The 21,801-nt window shown below is 38.6% G+C and overlaps 1 protein-coding gene across 3 annotated transcripts in view; it reads right to left on the reverse strand.

The window, feature by feature from the left end:
- Nucleotides 1–1,517: 1,517 nt before the first annotated feature.
- The window catches only part of LOC307001186 (interferon-induced very large GTPase 1-like), a 41,173-nt gene continuing 20,889 nt past the window's right edge, over nt 1,518–21,801 (reverse strand). For 2 of the 3 annotated variants that reach the window (XM_079617396.1, XM_079617397.1), the window contains one exon: nt 2,300–6,958. In XM_079617396.1, the coding sequence (XP_079473522.1) occupies nt 2,411–6,958 (4,548 nt within the window). In that variant the 3' untranslated portion in view covers nt 2,300–2,410. Of the gene's footprint in view, nt 2,249–2,299; nt 6,959–21,801 lie in introns of those variants that run through there. The other variant, XM_079617398.1, reaches the window with a different exon arrangement.

A 21,801-nucleotide genomic window follows, 5' to 3' on the forward strand; every position in this document is an offset into this window, starting at 1 on the left:
AAATTTCAGGGAGTACTGTTCAGTGAACTGATTGGGTCCGGTCCGTTCAAGCACTTTCAATGTCCATTTTAAAGCTTTTTCCAGCACCTTACACCACCGTAAATTACATACCAATACATAGTCAACATTATTATTTAGTGTTTTTATCACATTAAAAGAGATAATGCTATAAACAGCCAAAATTGTGTTTTGTAATAGCAGAAGGATCAGATATTTAAGCAAAACAGGTTTTATTTTTCAAAATGTATCACTGTCTAGCACAGAGTGGGAGGATTTGAGCCAAATGACATGCAGCTGGGTCATTCTGTGTCAAATCAGACAAAATCCAGGAAAACAGTTGCTGCACCCTCTTAGATTGTGCTAAGTTTATGCTACCCTTAATGTCAGTCTTTTCGCACTTGTTTCCAAATCTAGGGCATGCCGTACAAACTTGTAATGGATCAGTCATTGACATGTTTGTCTTCCACCCTACAAAGTTTGGGCTGCCTACGATGAATAATACTTTTCATTATATTAATGTCCAAATATTGCAGATAATGTGATTTTCAGGCTGTGGAAATTTAGAACGCGGGCCAATATTGTGTTTTTTATTAATTCAGTGCTATTATGCACAGCTGAGTGAACAACTCCGTTTGATAGAATCAAGTTGAGTGTGAAACCAGACCAACTCTGCAGGGGGTGCTGTGATCAACCGCACTCGGGCCACAGCAAACTATTTATTTTCTCTAATTAATAAACAAACTATTCAGTCAGATAGGCATACATAGTTCCCACAGGCCAATTAAATTCACTGGACCTCCCCGGAGACGCCATATTTGATGGCATAAGCTGCATACTGTCTATAGGCCTATATTTGGTGTCGACAAACGTGCCGGCGCGTTTTGTTGGATATTTTTTTCACATAGCGGCAAAATATACTTAACGTAGGTTAATAGTAATAATAATCCACCCAGATACTGGCCCCATTCTTCTCTTGTGCGGCTGCTTCGCTAGCATCGTCAGATACCGATCGCGATGCGGGAGTTAAGACCGCAGTTTGAGCCAGCGGCTCGAATTGATATGGCTCTGGGCCTGTGTTCACAGACAATTCATCCACTTCAGGTGAAGGTGGGGAAGAAAAGTCCTTGACTTCAAATGACCGCAAAGCAACTTGCGTCACTCCAGTCACTCTCCATTTTAGCGAGTCTGACAGCAGCTGTCAATCACTCCGTCACTGCGGGTCTCAGGTGCACGCCCCGCCCTCGGTTCGTCCCCTGTATCTCCGCTGGGGTCTGCCCACTTTTCCAGCATTTTTCAAATATTGCCAGTGGGTGGAGTCAGGCTCTGACCCGGGGTTTAGTTACCCTTTAAGTTTTAAATAATTTAAATAATATTTGTCCTATTTCATTTATTATTCTATTTATCACAGCAAAACATTCAAGGGTGAATCCATGGGCTGGATTTGTCCAGCCCTGCACCCACAACTTATTATCTTCTATCAGCCTGAGAGTTTGAGAAAGCCAGGCAAAAATTGAGCAAAGTTGGTTTATTGAATAATCTTAGTTGCATATGTTCTGTGCTCACACTTTAGTTGGATTTGTACTAGACAGACATCAAAACAATAGAGTTATTATAGCCAAGCAACAGCAATGTAAAATTACTGCTTCACAACATCGTCCTTTGATGTAAAAACCTTGCAATGGAGACATTCTCTTATCTCTTAATCATGAAGACAAACATCCCTTGAAAGCACACAATTATAAAATTAAACGACAATAGCAACCATTGCAAGAGCAAGAAAATATGTAATATAAAAACATACAATTATAGAAATTAATAATAAAATTATTAAATGATGTAAATCAAATGATAATAATATGAATAAAATGAATAAATTATACAATTAAGTAAATCAAATAATATGAATAATGATTAAACGATAAATCAAATGACAACTACATAAATGACTAATGATTAAAAATTAAATTAATATCAAAAACAAAGAAAATAAGACAACACAGAGGTTGCTATTGAGATTCCTTATACAACGCATAAATTATCCAAACTCTGAATAGCATCTTGTTGTTTGTGCTCTTTCCATTCATCTGGAATCTCACCACGACCCTGGAATTTTTTATTATAATAATTTTCCAGATCTTTCTGGAATTGGCACACAAACCATTTCCAGTAGGACAGTTCAGAGTGATCAGGGGTGATGCTCCAGTCTGCATAAACTCCTCCTGCACTTCTGTATTCTTTATATGGAAAGCTCACACCAGACACAATAAAGCAGAGTTCTCAAACCGGTTCCACGGAGGGCCTAGTGTATGGAGGTTTTTGGTCTTTCCCTTCAATTAGTGCCCAATTAAGACCTAGACTACCAGGTGAGGGGAGATCTTAACCAATTAGTGACCTACTCAATCAGTTTGGTTCAAGGTAAAAGAGAAAACCTGCATACACTAGGCCCTCCGTGGAACCGGTTTGAGACAACTGCAATAAAGCTTTGATCACTTGTTACTACAGTTGTGCAAAAAGCAGCGCAGAGATCCTTTGTGTTAATCCAATGCCATCCATTAATTCCATCCACTCTGTGGAATTTAACACTGTGATCTCCAGAATGGTTTTCTATGGTGTTGGTGCAGACTGCTCCACAGAACGGACACTGAACCCAACAGCACTGGCAGAAGTGATCAATCAGAAGCTCATCTGGTCTTTCTTTATAGTCCAGCTTTACTGGGAAAGTCTTTGTGAATCCACTGATGATGTCAAATATTATAGCAGGAAGCTCTTGTCTTATCACATCTTCTAGGAGTTTCACATCAACGTCATCATGTTTGACTCCACTGAGGTCTTTTTCAGAGAAGATCAGCTCACCTGAGAGATGCTGAGTGAAACTCTTCAACCACAAACCAACATCTCCATTCTTCACTTGAACATGTTCAGTAGATACATGAGCTGCTTTCATGATCTTCTGCTGCAGGAGTTTAATGTTCTCCTTCATCTTCGGTAAAACACTGACACTGAACTTATCAGTGATGTACCGACTGACTTCATCTCTGATGAAACTCTTGAAGTGATCTCTGGGTTTTTTAATGTAGTTCATGTATTTTTCAAAAACTTTATCTTCTGCCAGTGTCTTCAGGATGTGTTTCTCCAGTTTTGATCTGTTTCCATTCAGTGATTCACAGTTTGTTGTCATTTCATCAGCCAAATATCTGGCAGTCTTCTTGTAGACACTCTGCTCAATAGGCTCTTTAAGTTTCTGACAGATGATCTCACCAAAAATGGCAGCTGATGTTGCTCCATGACAGTATTTCTGGAAAATACTATAGTACTTTTCTCTCTTCTTAATATTTGTTTCTGGATCATTGTCTTCCCAGAACATTTTGTGTTGGTCAGTGATCCTCTTGTTTGCTTTCTTACAGATGGAAATAACCAAATCCCTGAAGAATTCAATCTTGAACTCATATTTCACGGGTCCTTCCTCATGTTGTACTATGCTTGCCTTGATGTAACCTGTGAGTTCTTGAATGCAGCACTTGTTGTAGCCCTTCTTTGAAATGTTAAATGAGTGAATCACTTTGTCTGTATGCTGATCAACATCTGTGACTAATGCTCTTATTTGAACTTCATCCTCTTTAGATAGAGAACCGCAAACAAAATTCTCAGCTGATCTGAAGGCATTTGTTAAATCATTACTTGATTTTTTTACCTTAACATAATCTGAATAACTGGCCACAGAGAAAATATATCTGCTCTTCATCCTGTGGTCTACAGAAACAAATCCATAGATGTCACTGAGGATCTCTTTCACATCTTTCATTATGTCAATGTCTTTGATTGGAGGAGTATCTGACTTGATCTCCTTCACACACTGTTCCCAAAACAAATCAAACTCTTTCTTCAGTGTTTCTTCATCATTTGCTATGTCTTTAAGTTTTAAGGCAAATTCTTTGCTCTTTTCAAATAGAGTGTTTTCATGATGTGTCCTCTGATCATCAATCTTTTTCTCACGTTGCTGAAGAACCTCCTTTAATTTCCTCATGGTTTCTTTCACAATGTTTTCCTGAAGCTCAATGATTTTGATTTCAAACGATGTTTTCCACTGAATCAGTATATCTTTATCTTTGTCTTTCTCAAAGAAATCAGACATTGATTTTTTCACATCTTCACTTGTCTTCTTCAGTGCTCTTTGCAGATCAGTTTCCTCAACTTCATGAATTGCTTCATTTTCTATTTGGTTGTGCAGTTTGTTCTCAGTTTCCTTCATGGTACTGCGAAGACTCCAGATCCATTCGCTGTATTTGGTCTCCAGTTTCCTGTAGGCTGAAATCTCCTGAGAATTTCTGAAGCTGAAGACAAACTGTTCATTCAGTAAAGCCTCCCAGAGATCTTTAATACGATCTTTTAAGTGTGTCAGTATCATCCCATGTGAATTTGAGGCATGGAAAGTAATAGTTTTCTTTAGCTCTTGAATGTTCTCGCAGTAGTTTGGGTTTGGTGGTGCCATGGGTGGGCTTCCTTCCCAGAGCTGAGGAATATACTTCACATCATTCTTTATATCAAATCTAATGACATCACTGAAACATTCTGCATCATAGACTTCATCTTTAGCAGCGAGTTTTGTCATCTCATCCAGTGTCTCCAGCAGTCGTCTCTTTCCCTCCATGTTTTTCTCTCCACTGGTGAGGTCTGACACGTTCTGATGCACAAACACACACCTGGGAGACAGATTTACCTTCTTCATCCTTAGGAAGGCCTGAACAACAATCTGAAGAACATCCTGCATCTCAGATGGGTTTTCTCCAAAGATGTTAATCAAGGTCAGATTACCAAGACCAACAACAAATGTGGCCAATTCATTGTCATGATGTCTTGTTGATCTTCCAGCCAGTTCTAGAGCATGAAAACCCTCAGTATCAACAACCAGAATATAGTCAAAGTTCATCTGTGTTTTCATCTCATCTGAGACTTTGACCAGCTGCATGAAAGCTCCTCTGGTGCACCTGCCAGCACCAACGGCAAACTGGAGTCCAAACATGGCGTTCAGCATTGTGGATTTCCCAGAGCTCTGAATCCCTATAACCGACAGCACAAAGACTCTCTGGTCTCCCAGTTTCTGGATGAGTGCATCTAGAACAGCAGAGATCCAGACCAGAGGAACATGAGCAGCATTTCCATCCATCAGCTCCAGTGGAAATCCAGAGATCATCATCTCTGCTGCAAGACTCGGGAGAGAAGAGAAGTGAAACTGCAGATCTTTCTTGTTCTTCTTCACAGATGAACATGATTCATAGATCTGACTGATCTCTCTCATGATGTGCTCCAAACCAAAGGTTGCAGCTTGAAGATCCTCAGATATCCTCTCAAGTTCAGTTTGTTCAGTTTTGAATTGTTCAGGTTTTTCGTTGTTCTCTTTCAGTTTTAAAACTGCTGACCACTTTTCATCATACTTGTGATGAAGAGCAGAAAGGTCAGCAGATGTGTGTTTATCCAAAAGGATTCTGAGCCATTTAAGAAAAAACATCTTTTCATGTTCAGTTTTTGAGTTCATTTTTTTATTAAAGTGCATCATAAACTCACTGATATCACATTCATGCTGTTGTTCTCGGATTGTCTTCATTTCGTTCTTTTTCACGCTTTTTTCCATTTCTATCTTTTCTCCTTGAGGTCGATGTAGTTCTTTGTTCTTCTGACACCACTGATGCCACAGTTTCCCCTGATGAGGCAGAAATGATTTTTTTATTTCTGTAAGATCTTTCTTCTCCAGTAAACTCATCATCTGCTGTGCTGCTTCTCTTCCTCTCCTGCAGTCTTCATCATCTTCCTCATCTACTCTGATGTCTGAGTGTTTGGACACATCTTCAAGTTTAAAAGTGGACGATGATTCTGAGAGACAATCATTTATGGCTCTTCTGAGTTCTTCAGATACATCTGACAGATTTCTGTCCTTCAGACCAATCTTAAATTTCCCTTTCTTTATCTTCATTACAGTAGATTCATCCTCCGTAAAAAGACAAATAAGCGGCGTTGTTATTGTTATCAGGTTCTGGATCTTTTCTGCACTTCTGTCATTTTTCTGAAGTCCTGGTAGAAGAACAACATTGACTGAGGCCATTTCAGTGAGGATCTGCAGCTGTTTCTCATGGTCTCCTGCATCACCGTGTAGATTACAGAACGCAACACAGTCAGTGAATTTATCATCATATGATCCAGAGGGGCAGAACCAGGCGATCTCCACCACTCCGTCCATCAGGACTCTGGTTCTGCTGCTGCCTGGGCAGTTCCTGTGGAAGAACGTGTTGTGTTTCTCATTGATCAGACTGTTCATCAGATGAGACTTCGATGAGGACACAGAGCCAAACCTGAAGAAAGACACCATTGGAGTTTCTGCCTTGTAGACCGTCTGGGTTTGACTAATGATTTCATTGTTGGTGTTTCTCATCTTCCAGCTCTTGTTAATTTGTCTGAATGTCCAGAGAGGAAACTCAATCTGTTGTGTGAATGGATCAGGAACAAGCAAAGGCAGAGCATATTGGCACTGGGACAGTTTAGTGACCATCAGCTGCTTCAGGAAATCATCAGCACAGTGAAACACGGCCATCTGAACATCCATCGGGTGAATGCGATCAGATTGACTTTTTCCCTTGTTATGCAATGACACTGCTTGGAATATATCACCAATGTCTTCAGATGTGTCAGTGTCTCTTTGTTGTGTTTTATCATGTTCATTGGCCTTATTAACATGAATGTATCTTGCTCTGTAGTCCATCATCAGTAGTTTTTGTAGGAAAGTTTGAATCATTTCCTCTTCAGCACAGGACTCGTGTGACTGTAATGAATGTGCAGTTATCTGAAGAACATCTACAGCTCTCAGTTTATTGTTCCTGTGAAGACGAAGTCTGTGAAACAGGTGCTGTATTTCTTCACTTTCAGTCTTTTCCTGCAGAAGGTCTTGATCTGAACTGACGTTCTCTCTCTGTTTAAGAGACACAATAATAATAGATGTATTTAATTTGATATCATTTACATGCCATCATATTCAGTATTGATAATGTGAAAGGCCATGGTGTGATAGTGTCTATACTTTTAAAAGTTATTTTAAACTTAAAGGTGACAAGTTCAGACTTGCATCAATTAAACAGAGAAACAATTATGCGTATTGCACGCTGAGCACAACATTTTTGGCCGAACCCAGAGTACTCCCCCTGTTGTTGTAAGAGTATTTAGGACTAGAAGTGAGGAGATGGGGTGGTGGAGGGATGCTGTTAAACTGTCAATGAACAGACGTAAGTTTACTATACACACCTCCTAACTCGTTGATTGCATTGATTAACAGGGTGTGCTCCACTCATGTCTAATGGTTTATTATCTGAATGTGCTCCACGTGTGTTTAATTAGGATTAATTATCTGAACGTGCTCCTCCCAAACTTTGTTACAGTAATAAAACATTATTAAGATTAAAAAGTAAAACACATTTTATTAAACCAAGTTTATTGTTCAGTACAATTACCGTAAAACATCAAATAATAGCCGAGTCCCAAAAATGTCTCTTTTACACACCTGGTGTGGCTACATGTTTGGATAAATAAACGCTGGTCTCAAATAGAGGCCTGGGGGCTGTTCCATAAAAGATGCTAAGAAAAGCGGGGATTAAACTCCAAAACCCGACTTGAATGAACCCAACAAATAAGTTGGGGCTAAAGCGGTTTCATAAAAGGTAATTCAAGTTCACGCAATCCCACTAATTTGATCCAGGTTTATCTAGTCTAGATAACTGCGTGTGCATGCGTTTCTTAAGCAGCCCTGGAGGTCGATCATAGATCAAATCGATCCACCATCAAACTGCATATATTTCACAGGAATATTCTCCATCTGAAAATCTTAGAAAGTCGTGCAAATAGTTCAATTTTGCTGTAAACTTCACATTGAACGAGCGCTGCTGCGCGCATGCGCGCCAAATAGGAGAAAAAATTCTGACTAATAGCCTATACATTTTGCTTGGAAAATTAATAGGCTATGCGATATTTTATAACACCAGAAATATCTTCTGATTATAATAATTTATCTTTAGGATGTTGGATCAGTTGCAGTGAACTTATATCTCATTACACTCATTTTATACTTATAATGGTAAATGGTTAATGGACTGCATTTATATAGCGCTTTCACAGACCCAATGGCCACCAAAGCGCTTTACATTTAGCCTCACATTCACCCATTCATACACCGACGGCGGTGTCAGCCATGCAAGTGTCAGCCATGTCAGTCTTGCTCATGGACACCTCGACACTTGGTTAAGTGGAACCAGGGATTGAACCACCAACCTTCCGGTTTGTAGACAATCTACATGAACCACTGAGCCACTGCCGCCCGCTTTTATTTATAATAAAACAATTGAACAGAAGTAGGCCTAATTCAGGGAATTTTTTTATTTAAGAAACCAAATATAATAAAGATACAAAATATAGTTTTGGGTTTAGGACCTAAGCTACTTAAAAAAGATGACTTATACTTATTTAATTAGAATGGAATTACAGCTTTTAAAGCAAACTTTTTTTTGTGGAGAAAGCAAGAAGGTTTGGTTAGATTCATTTTATACAGTGCATTATGGAGAGGATAACATGAAATTAAGAGCAAAAGTATGCATTTTGAAAAGATATGTGCAACTCTAAAATCAAAGAATATTCCATAAAATAAAGGAATACATTAGCCACTAAATAACCTTCGCTCTCTTCATTCTAGTTATTTGTTATTTTATTTATTTATTTATTTAATATTTGATATTTAAATAATATTACTTTAATAACTTATTATGAATTATGTGTCATTATAAGAGTTTGATATAAATATGTGAATGTTTGATTTTTTCCATTTTTTTTCATATGTAAAAGTGTCTAACTATGTACTTAATGGTTGTTGTTCTAATTGTTTTTATGTGTTGGTGGGTATTATCACAAAATAAAAAAGTAGAAGGAAAAATAAGATTTATTGGGGGAAAATATTATGTCTTTAAAGGAACTGTCCATTTGTATAATTGTAAAAAGTATTTGAATTGAAAGACATAATAAAGTACATAAAATATATATGCTAAAATATTGGTTGTTGGACATTATATGTGCCTTATTTAGAATTTTAAACCTACAATTTAGTGTATTTTTATGATATAAATAACTGTAAAGGGACTATTGTAATGGGGTAAATCAAGTGTAGGTTAATATAGCAATTACTAAGCTCAGATTCATCTTACCAGTTTAAATGTATACTGTGCTTTTGTAATTATTTATTTTAAATGTTCTGTTTCATAAATTTTTAAAACTATCTAATTAAATCACAAAACATTCAGCCAGTAAGAAAAGAAAACCTGTAGGATATATATGTATATATATATATGTATATAAACCCCTGTTTGTAGGTCTATATTGTCTAATTTATCATTGTAGCCTTATTTAAGTTGATTTTCTTTACTGTATATTTATTTTTGGACTTATAGTGGTTAATAAAGTCAAATAATGGTGTGAGAGATTGTCAGTAATTGTGTTCCAGTCAGTGTTAGAGGATCTGTGCAACAACTGAGGCTTAGCCTGACAGTTAGCCTGCCCTGGACCAGGCTAGTTTCCCAGCATAAGTTGCCAGGGTAACTGAGTTTGAACTGTTTTAAGTTTGCTTTATGAAACAGAATCAACTGACAATACGTCTGACTAACCAAAATAAGTCTGGCTTGTATTCTAATCTTGTTTTATGGAACAGCCCCCTGGTCTGTTTTTTTAGTTTAGTTTCGGGTTGTATTTAATAATAATAATAATAATAATAATAATAATAATAATAATGTATTTTATTTAAAAGTGCCTTTCTGGACACTCAATGTTGCTGTACAAAGTAAAAACACAACAATATGTAAAATTAATCAAGAGAATAAAAATAAAACATAGCACAAATACAAGTAAACAGGACAATGGATGTTTCACAGTAAATACGATATTTTTAACAGGTGAGTCTTGAGTATGGATTTAAATTCTGTGAGTGAGTTTGTTCCTAATGTGAGGTGGAAGAGAGTTCCACAGTTTGGGTGCAGAGCAGCAGAAGGCTCTGCTCCCCATGGTACTGAGGCGGACAGAAGGAACAGAGGAACAGGAACAAATTGAATATTAAATCTACGGAAAATATTGCCAAGTGGTAAAATGTATGTGATGAAGAGGAGGGGCCCCAGGACAGAGCCCTGTGGCACTCCTGAGGTGACTGGAGATGGCTGGGAACTGAAGGATTTGATAGTGATGAACTGAGTGCGGCCAGATAGTATAGGACTGAAACCAATGTAAAGGAGTGTTAACAATGCCAATGGAGGATAACCTATGGAGGAGGATGGAATGAGAAATTGTGTCAAAGGCGGCACTCAGATCAAGGAGAACCAGACCAGAATCAGCTGCAATGAGAAGATCATTAGTTATTTTGAGGAGTGCAGTTTCTGTGCTATGTAGTGGACGGAATCCAGACTGAAAAGGTTCGGGAGTTGTGGGTGAGGTGAGTGTGGAGTTAAGCAGCAACAATTTTTTCCAAAATTTTAGAAATGAAGGGTAAATTAGAAATGGGACGAAAGTTATTGAAAATATTTGGATCTGAACCAGGCTTTTTAAGTATCGGAGTGACTGCAGCAGTTTTGAAGAGTGAAGGAACAATATCGGTGGTAAGAGATGCATGTATAATGATGGAGATAAGGGGGAGCAGGGAGGGGAGGCAAGATTTAACCAAATTAGTGGGAAGGGGATCTAACAGACAGGTAGAAGGCTTTGACTTACGAATTGTTTCAGCGATCTCAAAGAGACTGGGAAGTTGAAAAATGGATAATAATTGTAATGGTTGGGGAGGATCGTATGAGGGAAAAGGAAGGATGTTTGGATCAATATGACGATGAATGTTATGAATCTTATCATTAAAAAACATCAGGAGGTCATTACAAGTGGCAGTAGAGTACATGTGCGAAGGAAGAGAATCAGGTGGCTGGTGAATCTTATTAAGTATGGAATACAGTGACTTAGTGTTGCCTCTATTGGAGTTAATTAGACCAGAGTAATAATGCAATTTGGTTTGTGCGATTGAGTCCTTGTAATGAGATATATGAGCTTTATGCATTTCTTTATGGATAGTAAGACCAGTTTTCCTATAAAGGCGCTCAAGCAGTCTGGATTTAGTTTTCAGAGTCCGGAGTTGAGGGGTGAACCAGGGGGCTGACTGAGTGAAAGAAACAGAATGAGTTTTAACTGGAGCAAGGGAGTTTAAAATAAGAGCTAATTGATCATTATAGTGAGTAACCAGGTCATCCGGTAAGGAGTTATTGACCACCAGGGGAATATTATCAATGCAGGAGGAGAGAGTATCAGGATTAATGTCCTTGATATTTCTGAAGGAGATAGACCGGGTTGGTTTGGTAGAGGAGAGCTGAAGTGTAACACTAAAAGAAATAAAGATGTGATCGGTGATAAGGAGATTGTCAACTGCACAGTTAAGAGGAGTAAGTCCAGAGCAGCACAGTAAATCCAGGCAGTGACCTTTGGAATTAGTTGCACAGTTAATGTATTGACTAAATCCAAAGCTGTCCAGACAAGATGAGAAGTCTTTGGTGAGAAGAAGATTGCTATTGTCCAAATGTATGTTAAAGTCCCCAAGCACTATTACATTAGATGAAAGTGTAGATAAGTGAGTGAGCAAAGTCGAAAATTCAAGCAAAAAATCCTTGTGTGGCTTAGGGGGACGGTAAGCTGATGTGATGATCGTTGGGGTTGGTCCTTGTAATTTAAAAACCAAAAACTCAAATGAATTAAAATCAGGAACAGACACCGGCAAGACTTTCCATTTCGAGAACCGCGTGGTTTGCAAAGGTAAACAAACCCCGGAGGAGTAGCGTCATTAATTTGGGAAAAGTCATTTGGCTGTTGCCAGGTTTCAGATAAACACATAAAATCAAGGTCACGATCATTAATGAGATTGTGGATGAAATGACCCTTTCCAGTGAGAGAGCGGATATTGAGGAAGCCGAACTTGACGGTAGTGTTGCCACATCCATACGTGGTATTAGCCGACCTGGCTAGGCTGGCCAGCGAGGAATGATCAGCTGCCCGGCTGGAATTCCTGTGATGACGACGGCGAGAAGTGGACCAGAGGGATTTAATTGCAGTGGAGTTTCCATAGTGAAAGTTCCTACGTGACCCGCTGTGGATGTATCTCCGGCGGAAAGGATGAACGCTGTTCATATCGGGATGTGGTGGAGCCGATCGAGATCCAGGTAGATGGCAAATCCAGAGGAGCTCGGCGACTGTATACTGGTACAGACCAGCAACAGGTTGGTGGAGGATTATTGATAGAGTCCAGATGAGTGCAAGCGCAGCGTCGCGTCTATGACAACTCGAAGTATCACACATCGGATGCTCACTTTGTCAGTTTATGGCGAGCAATATTGTTATGTTTAAGGATATGGAATTAAGATCATGTCTGTACTACGCCAGTTTGTACTGTACAATTAAATACAATTGCTTTGTCTGCTGTCTGAATTCACTTTACCTCAAAGCGTCCATTTAATTGAATGAATTGAGAATATCACCTGAAAATCCGATAACATCGGCAATTTTCATTCAAGCAGCTGATTTCTGTAAAACTGAATGTATATGGCAGCACAGGGTGAAGTCAGTATTAACAGCGATTTGTGACAAATAAATGTAAATTTAATATAAAACTATGTAAATGGCTCTGTGGCGTGGCAGGATTTTGAAAAAGGTCCTGAGCCGTTACTGGGCGCCACGGACAGACTAATGGTGCCACCGGTGTGTGTACATACATCCTCATACACACACCAAGAATAATGTGTTCAAATTTTAAAGATGTGGCGCTGTGCGACGCAACGCTTCTCGTTCGGTGTGCGACCCTCTTTAGACATTCGGTAATATAGTAGGCTAATTCTTACTGATTTGTTAAACACAAGCACAGAATTGGTAACCTCCTGTCATGCTTTCCTTCTATCAGCCTATGCTATTTGGATCGTTATCTCTAGGCCTACTCTCAATGAACAACATCTCAACACTAAATTAAAGGCCTGTCTCATATAGACACCTGTCTCAAATACAAGCCGATGCAGTTTGGCGATTTGGGAAAATAAATCCGGTTTTTACGGTAATATGACATTCATGGGTTTATCTCCCTCTTTGAGCCTGCCAGGCACAATTAAAACATTAAAGAGCTGTCCTCTCAGACCTGTCCCAAACAAGTTATTATGCTCTCTTTCACCCCTCTCTCTGTTACAGAAGTGCATGTCAAAATCCATTGCAATTAGACCTTCAGTTGGGTCACATAATCATAATGGATCAAATAATGTTTGGATGTCAGTTGTATGTTTGGAGGACATTCTTATAACAAAAATCTGTTATCTGGGTGTGCAATCATACTGTGTGATCACCATGTGAGAACAGTGTGACGTCAGTATGATAGTGTTGAGAAACAGGAAGTAGAATCTTCCACAATGACCGATATTTGAACCGCCTTCTCTCAACCTGCTCAACATTTTGAATTAACAATGACTTCATTTACTCGCATTGTGAGTATCACCATTTGAAGATGATGTGATGTCACTGTGATCATCACATGATTTCACATGTTTACTGAGCAGCATCCTGTTCTTTTCCATACACTGTAAAAAAAAATTGAAATTTGAATGGTAAAATACTGTAAAAAAGCAACGGAAAAGACATGTTAATTGCTTAACAGTATGTACCCTTATTGTATAACGTGAAAAACTGTAATGGCTCTCACGGACATTTCATGTAGTTTTACAGTAAAATACTGTTAAATATACGGTTTTTGGAAGTATACCTTACCGTTATATTTACCATAACTTGCCATAAAAAATAGGGTAGCAATTTTTATGTTTTACATCACTGAACTAAAATTTACGGTAAAAAACTGCTAGCTGTGGTTGACAGTCCTTTAACGTTAAAAAATACGGTAGAAATATGTATGTTTACGGCATTGAACTAAAGTTTTATGTAAAAAAATGCCAGCTGGTTGAAAGCGATTTACCATAAAAAATATGGTAGTAATATTTTAGGATTTACGGCAGGGATCTAAATATTACGGTAAAAAACTGGCAGCTGTGGTTGCCAGTACTTTACCGTAAAAAATATGGTAGAAATATTTTAGTCTTTACGGCACTGAGCTAAAGTTTATGGTAAAAAACTGGCAGCTGGTTGCAAGTTTTTTACCGTAAAAAATATGGTAGTAATATTTTAGGTTTTATGTCATTGAACTTCAGTTTATGGTAAAAAAACAACAAAATGTACAACAAAATGTACAACAAAATGTAAACAAAATGTAAACAACAAAATGTACAATTTGTCATAAAAGTTATTGAGAATTACCAGAGGTTTAGATGTTGATGTTTTATTGAAAATAATAAAGTTTGAAGTCACCATTGTGGAGATGAGTGTTTGCTTTAGTTGGGCTCTTCGCTCTTGACCCTTGAATTTTTAAAGTTTGCATTTCTGTTTGTTTACTGTGAGTTTAACTCTTTCGCACGTACGATCACACTGGTGTGATCAGTCTTGGCTGGTCCCTGGAGCGTACGATCACACCGGTGTGATTAGAACGGTCAGCGCATCACGTGATCAACTGCTAAATTCAAATGTGCTTTCGCGCGTTGGCTGGTGCTGAGCCAGAGATGGACGTGCTCGCGCTTGTCATATATCACAACTATTCAGTGTTTTCAACCACATAATGTTTATTTTAGGTTTCAGGCATTTAAAATCACATAAGTACTAGCAAACCAATGAATTTGAGTTTGTAAAATACACACAGATGTCTATGGAAGCGGCAATAATAATCCTTTCCATTATAATAAGACGACACGTTTTATTCATATCAGATACACAACGTGTAAGTAGCTTTACATTTTACCCTATTCTTCTCCCCCTTACCTGCCACTTACTTTCATGTATTTCGTGAGAAGTGGATGAATTGACGTGTTGTAAATCCAACAGACCTGTGGCACAAACTAACATGGCGCCGCCCATGGCGCATACAGCTCAACTAACGCGATAGTTATAAAGGTGTTTAAACAACCAAACACATCCACATGCACATATTTGACAATCGGAATATCTGTGTTTCATGCTATATCTAACATATTTTTTAATATTTTGAATCAAAAAGAGAAAATTACATAAAAGCAGATCATCATTCATTCAGCGCTGTGTTGTGTTTGCGCTGTGTCACGTGACAAGCAATGACGCGTCACCATGGAAACGATAAAGTGACAGGTTCTAAATAACGGTCGCCTTGAAAAACTCACGCTGGGGGGTCAGTTAGAATATTTTAAACTTACGTGTGAAAGGGTTAATAAACACATTTGTTATGGTATGAAAATCAGAGAGAAAATGTGATCAGGTTTTGTTGGCCATTTATTGATGGTGTCAAAATCATCATATGGTGGCCTAGTTCACTGAACTCAAACAGAATCTTATTTTTCATTATATGAGGAATGTTAAATACCAATATATTTCACGTTTTTGAGTATAATAGTTCTGTGGCACTATACATGCAAGCTAGCAGCGACAAACAGACAATCTGAAGAACTTTAAAAACCACATGATGTAAAAAAAGGTTTTAAACTTAAACTGCATGCTCTAGACCAGGGATACGCAACTCGGGTCATGGAGGGCCACTCTCCTGCAGAGTTTAGCTCCAACCCTAGTTAAAAACACCTGAACAAGGCAATCAATGTTTTCAGGATTACTAGATAGATACAGGCAGGTATCAGAAAAGTATTGCAGTTTAAATTTTATAGCACTTAAGTGTAGCGCTGTCCATCAGGCAGTTTCGATTTCTCCCATTTTCGGATTATTTGCTTTTGCTGTGTTAATTGCTTGGAGAGACAGCTGTCCTCACTCAGGCGTTTGAAAGCACTATATTTCTGTAGTGGTAGCGTTCAGCTCTCCTCGTGTGAAGAGCGACTCAGGTAAAGACCATCGACTCTACCTGCGCGACTCCACCGAGCAAGGACACCTAAAAGGCACTTAAGTATCCTCTTCTCCCCCTTCCTTTCACACTGGTATAGTATTTCCCTTACTAAATATGTGCTTTCAATACATTCCTGTTGTCTCTCGACAACGCTCTCTCATCACACACAGAAGGCAGCGCAATACTGCTAATCTGCGTCACATTCTCTCATCCTCACACACACCTCTCTCTAGGGCTGGGTATTGTTCAAAATCTTTAGATCCGGTGCCAATATCGATACCTCAGTTTCGATACCGGTTCCTAACAATACTTTTTCGATACCAATTTTATGAAATACATTTTAACAAGATTTCATAACACATTACCTCAGAAAAACTTTTTAACTTTTCTTACCTCAGAAAATATTTGTCGTGGGACCGGTCTTTGCAGCAATTATTTTACCACAAATACTGCATCGCGCGCTGTTGGCATCGAGCCTGGAGAAATCTACCCACACTTTTGATCGACTATTCCACATCTTTAAGGTATTATGTGTGTGTGGTCGCGTCTCATATGAATATGTGCGCGGAGAGTTTGTGTGTGTGTGTGCTTGCGTCTCATATAAGTATGCGCGGCGAGAGTTTGTGCGTGCGCGTCTCATGTCTCGTGTGTGTAGAGTTTGCGTGTATGTGCGTGAGCGACTTTGTGTGTCGTTGTGCATTTCATATGTATTTGTTTGAGCACTGTCGTTGACGAGTTAACTCCTTAGGTATCGAAATCTGGAACCGAACAACATGTCATTTTTCGATACTCTATAGCAGTGGTTTTCAAATCCAGTCCTCGCGACCCACTGCTCTGAACATTTTGTATGTCTCCCTTATTTAACACACCTGAATCAGATCATCAGCTCGTTGGAGAGACTCCACGCAGCAAAATCCCCAGAGTTAAATTAACTCTGCTCAGAGAACATTTGGTCCCTCTCTACAGAGAGTTAAAATAACTCTGAATCAGAGTTAAAGTTAATGAGATACTTAAGTGATTAATTAAGTGATGATTGGGCATTAATGATGAACACCTGCTGTCAACAAGCAGACTCACTGAAGGAAAGAGAAACTCAAGAACTACAACTGACTTCCAGCCACAGCAAGATCTCAGCAGAGGAGGATTAAACAACTCCACAAACAGCATTACCAACCTCACTTATTACTAACCAGACTGACTTTATTTCTGTCAGACGTCTACAGAAGGTCTTAGTGAGAATGAACAGAGGTTTAGATGTTGAGGATTTATTGATATTTTTTGGTTACCATTCTGGAGACCAGTGTTTCCTTTAGTTGGGCAGTTTTACTCATTTTTTTTTTGTGAGTTTGTGGTTTTTGTAACTGGTTTTACCAAAACATGTAAATTGTTACAAAGAATGCAAGGAACAAAGGCAAAAAGTTTTCAACAACAAAAAGTAGATTAATGCTTTTATCTCATCACTGTCCAACAGTGGTTATTTGATATTAATAGATTATATTCACTAACAATACTCCCTTGCCACAGATCGGACAATCTGAATTTAGATTTTTAAAATGCATAATGGGATTTTTTTTTTTTTTTAGACACAGACATCAAGAATCAGCATATGAATTTCAACAATGGTGGCATGTTTCATGCCTCAATGCATGCTGGGAGCCACAATAGTATAAAACTGGATGCAAAACCCAGGATGCATTGCGGCATGACACATGTCACCATTGTTGAGATTCATATGCTAATTCTTGACATCTGTGTCTTAAAAGAAAAAAAATCCCTATAAAGTTTTTTAAAAATTTTAAATTCAGATCGTCCAATCTGTAGCGAGTCTATAATCTACTAATATCCAATAACCACTTTTGGACAGTGATGAGAGAAGTGCATTACTCTACTTTTTACAAACTATATCACCTGATCATCTTTGTTTCTGGCTTTCTTTTTAACAATTTACATGTTTTGGTAAAACTAGTTACAAAAACCTCAAACTCACACAAAAAAAATAAAGAGTAAAACTGCCCAACTAAAGGAAACACTGGTCTCCAGAATGGTAACCAAAAAATGTCAATAAATCCTCAACATCTACACCTCTGTTCATTCTCACTAAGACCTTCTGTAGACGTCTGACAGAAATAAAGTCAGTCTGGTTAGTAATAAGTGAGGTTGGTAATGCTGTTTGTGGAGTTATTTAATCCTCCTCTGCTCAGATCTTGCTGTGGCTGGAAGTCAGTTGTAGTTCTTGAGTTTCTCTTTCCTTCAGTGATTCTGCTTGTTGACAGCAGGTGTTCATCATTAATGCCCAATCATCACTTAATTAATCACTTAAGTATCTCATTAACTTTAACTCTGATTCAGAGTTATTTTAACTCTCTGTAGAGAGGGACCAAATGTTCTCTGAGCAGAGTTAATTTAACTCTGGGGATTTTGCTGTGTGGAGTCTCTCCAACGAGCTGATGATCTGATTCAGGTGTGTTAAATAAGGGAGACATACAAAATGTTCAGAGCAGTGGGTCGCGAGGACTGGGATTGAAAACCACTGCTCTATAGTATCGAGGCAATTCGGTCGGTACCTAAAAAGTATCGAGACTCTGTACTCAGCCTTACCTCTCTCTCTTTCTGTGGGTCTATGGAATTGTCAGTCGGCAGTCAACAAAGCTGATTTCATTCCAGCCTTTGCATCTCATTCTACTATTAATATTTTAGGCTTGACTGAGACCTGGATTCGTCCAGAAGACTCTGCAACCCCTGCTGCTCTCTCAAACAACTTCTCTTTCTCTCACACTCCTCGCCAGTCTGGGAGGGGTGGGGGCACAGGTCTTCTCATTTCTAACAATTTGAAATACTCAACCCTCTCATCTCTATGCAATAACTACTCGTTTGAATATCATGCTATTACACTTACAACTCCCATTAAGATACATATTGTAGTCATATATCGCCCCCCAGGTCAACTGGGAAGCTTTGTAGAGGAGCTGGATGTGCTGCTGTCTTCTTTCCCTGAGGATGGCACCCCACTTCCCAGCTAACAGACTTTTGTTATAAGAACGTTCTCCAAACGTTCAGTGTTGGTTCCGGGAATGTGAAAATGTCCAGTTTTCTTGACGTTAGAGGAACGTGTTTTAAAAGGTACACAGAAAAAACTCCAGTGTTAAATGGACTTTGGACTCCATGGATTGGAGTTTATTTGGCTCCAGCCTCAAGAGTGTAAGGTGTTAAAATATGAGTGTTAAATTAACACTGAAGAGTATTAAAGTTAATGAGATAATCAAGTGATTAATTGAGTGATGAATGAGCATTATTGAAGACACCTGATGTTAACAAGCAGAATCACCAAAAGGAGAAAATATAATTGTTAAGTCACCATTATGGAGATCAGTGTTTGCTTTAGTTGGGCTCTTGACCCTTAAACTACTAACTTTAAATTTTGTTTGGCTGCTGTATGAGTTATGACAGCTGGATAAACAAAGAGATAATGTGATCAGGTGATGTTGGATGGAAAATTTTCATCATTTGACCTGAGTCACTAAACCTATAGTTACATTGTTGATTAAAGCAGCCCTCTAAATCTACATCATATGGTTTTCAGCTTTTCTGTACAATCAAAAATAATGTTAACTAATAGTTGTTCTGATAAATAAATAAAAAACAGACTTTGAACCAGTTTATTTGTTTAAACACACTTGACATCAATAATCAGCATATGAATCTCAACAATGGTGACAATAATAAAGCATGTGCATTCTGGGTACCACCAATCAAAACTCATCCATTGGCTCCCATCATGCATTGCTGTATGAATAAATTATGATCTGAATTGTCTTAGTAATTTCCATTTCCTAATTTAATATTATTTTTGTCACCATTGTTGAGATACATACACTGATTATTGATGTCTGTGTGAGCCTAAGAGAAAGATTTTTTATTTATTTATCAGAATATTTTTTATAACAAAGCTTTTGAATAAATGTATATCGTCAATGGATCTTATGATGTAGATTCACTGTGATGCTATAATCAATAATATTAATCTAAATCAGAGATTAGGCTCTAAATGAGGTCAAATGATTATTATGTTAAGACACAACCACCATCACTTGATCACCTTTTTTTTGTCCATCTGTCTGTCACAACTCAGTTACAACAGCATAACAAAATCTAAAGTTTAACATGTAAGGGTCAACTGGCCAACTAAAGTAAACACTGATATCCATAATGGTAACTTAAAATTCGATTGATTTTCTCCTTCAGTGATTCTGCTTGTTAACATCAGGTGTCTTCAATAATCCTCAATCATCACTCAATTAATCACATAATTATCTCATTAACTTTTACACTCTTGAGTGTTAATTTAACACTCATATTTTAACACTTTACACTCTTGAGGCTGGAGCCAAATAAACTCCAATCCATGGAGTCCAAAGTCCATTTAACACTGGAGTTTTTTCTGTGTACCTTTTAAAACACGTTCCTCTAACGTCAAGAAAACTGGACATTTTAACATTCCCGGAACCAACACTGAATGTTTGGAGAACGTTCTTATAACAAAAGTCTGTTAGCTGGGTTGTAGTCTTTGGTGATTTCAACATTCATCTAGAGAAGCCGAATGCAACAGACTTCATCTCTCTCCTAGCCTCATTCGATCTCAAACGGCTCATCACCACAGGTACTCACAAATCAGGCAACCAACTGGACCTGGTTTACACACGCAACTGCATCACAGACAACATTTTGGTGAAACCTTTCCACGTTTCTGATAATTTCCTCATTACCTTCAATCTACAACTCTCTACCCATGCTCCATCAACCCCCCTACCAGTTACTTTCAGACGAAACCTGCGCTCACTCTCTCCCTCCCATCTTTCCTCTGCTGTGTCATCTTCTCTTGCCTCACCCTCACAATTCTCATCTCTGGATGTTAATACCGCAACAGATACTTTATGCTCCACTTTAACTTCTTCTTTAGACAATATCTGCCCTATCTCCTCCAGGCCAGCACGCACTACTCCCTCTAACCCCTGGTTATCTGAGGTTCTTCGTGAACACCGGACCAAACTCAGGGCAACAGAGAGGAAATGGCGCAAATCAAAAGACACAACTGACCTTAGTATGTATCAATCTCTGCTCTCTTCCTTTTCTGTTGATGTTCATGCTGCAAAATCTTTTTGCACAACAAGATCAAAAGCACCGCTAACACACGAACACTTTTCAAGACATTCAACTCTCTCCTCTGTCCACCTCCACCACCACCCACCTCCTCTTTAACTGCTGATGATTTTGATAACTTCTTCACCAACAAAACAACAACTATCAGCAGTCAGTTCTCAGCTCCACACACACAGGAACCCAGTCCAACCCATCCCACTCCCAAAAACCTTCTCTCCACTAACCGAGGAAGAAGTATCTAAACTTCTCCTCTCCAGTCATCCCACCACCGGCCCTCTAGATCCCATCCCCTCACACCTTCTACTACAGGCCATATCTCCCACACTTCTACCAGCACTCACACACATCATCAACTCATCCCTCCACACTGGCACTTTTCCTACAGCATTCAAGCAGGCTCGGGTAACTCCACTGCTTAAGAAACCGACATTAAACACATCACTCTTAGAGAATTACAGACCTGTCTCTCTCCTACCATTCATTGCGAAAACACTTGAACGAGTTGCCTTCAACCAAGTATCATCTTTCCTCACTCTGACAAACCAACTAGATGTAAACCAATCTGGCTTCAAGAAAGGGCATTCAACCGAGACTGCATTGCTGTCAGTCACAGAAGCCCTACGGATCGCAAAAGCTGCCTCCAAATCATCAGTTCTCATTCTCCT

The sequence above is a fragment of the Phoxinus phoxinus genome (genome assembly GCF_949152265.1).
Source record: "Phoxinus phoxinus genome assembly, chromosome: 1".
NCBI classification, from domain to species: Eukaryota; Metazoa; Chordata; class Actinopteri; order Cypriniformes; family Leuciscidae; genus Phoxinus; species Phoxinus phoxinus.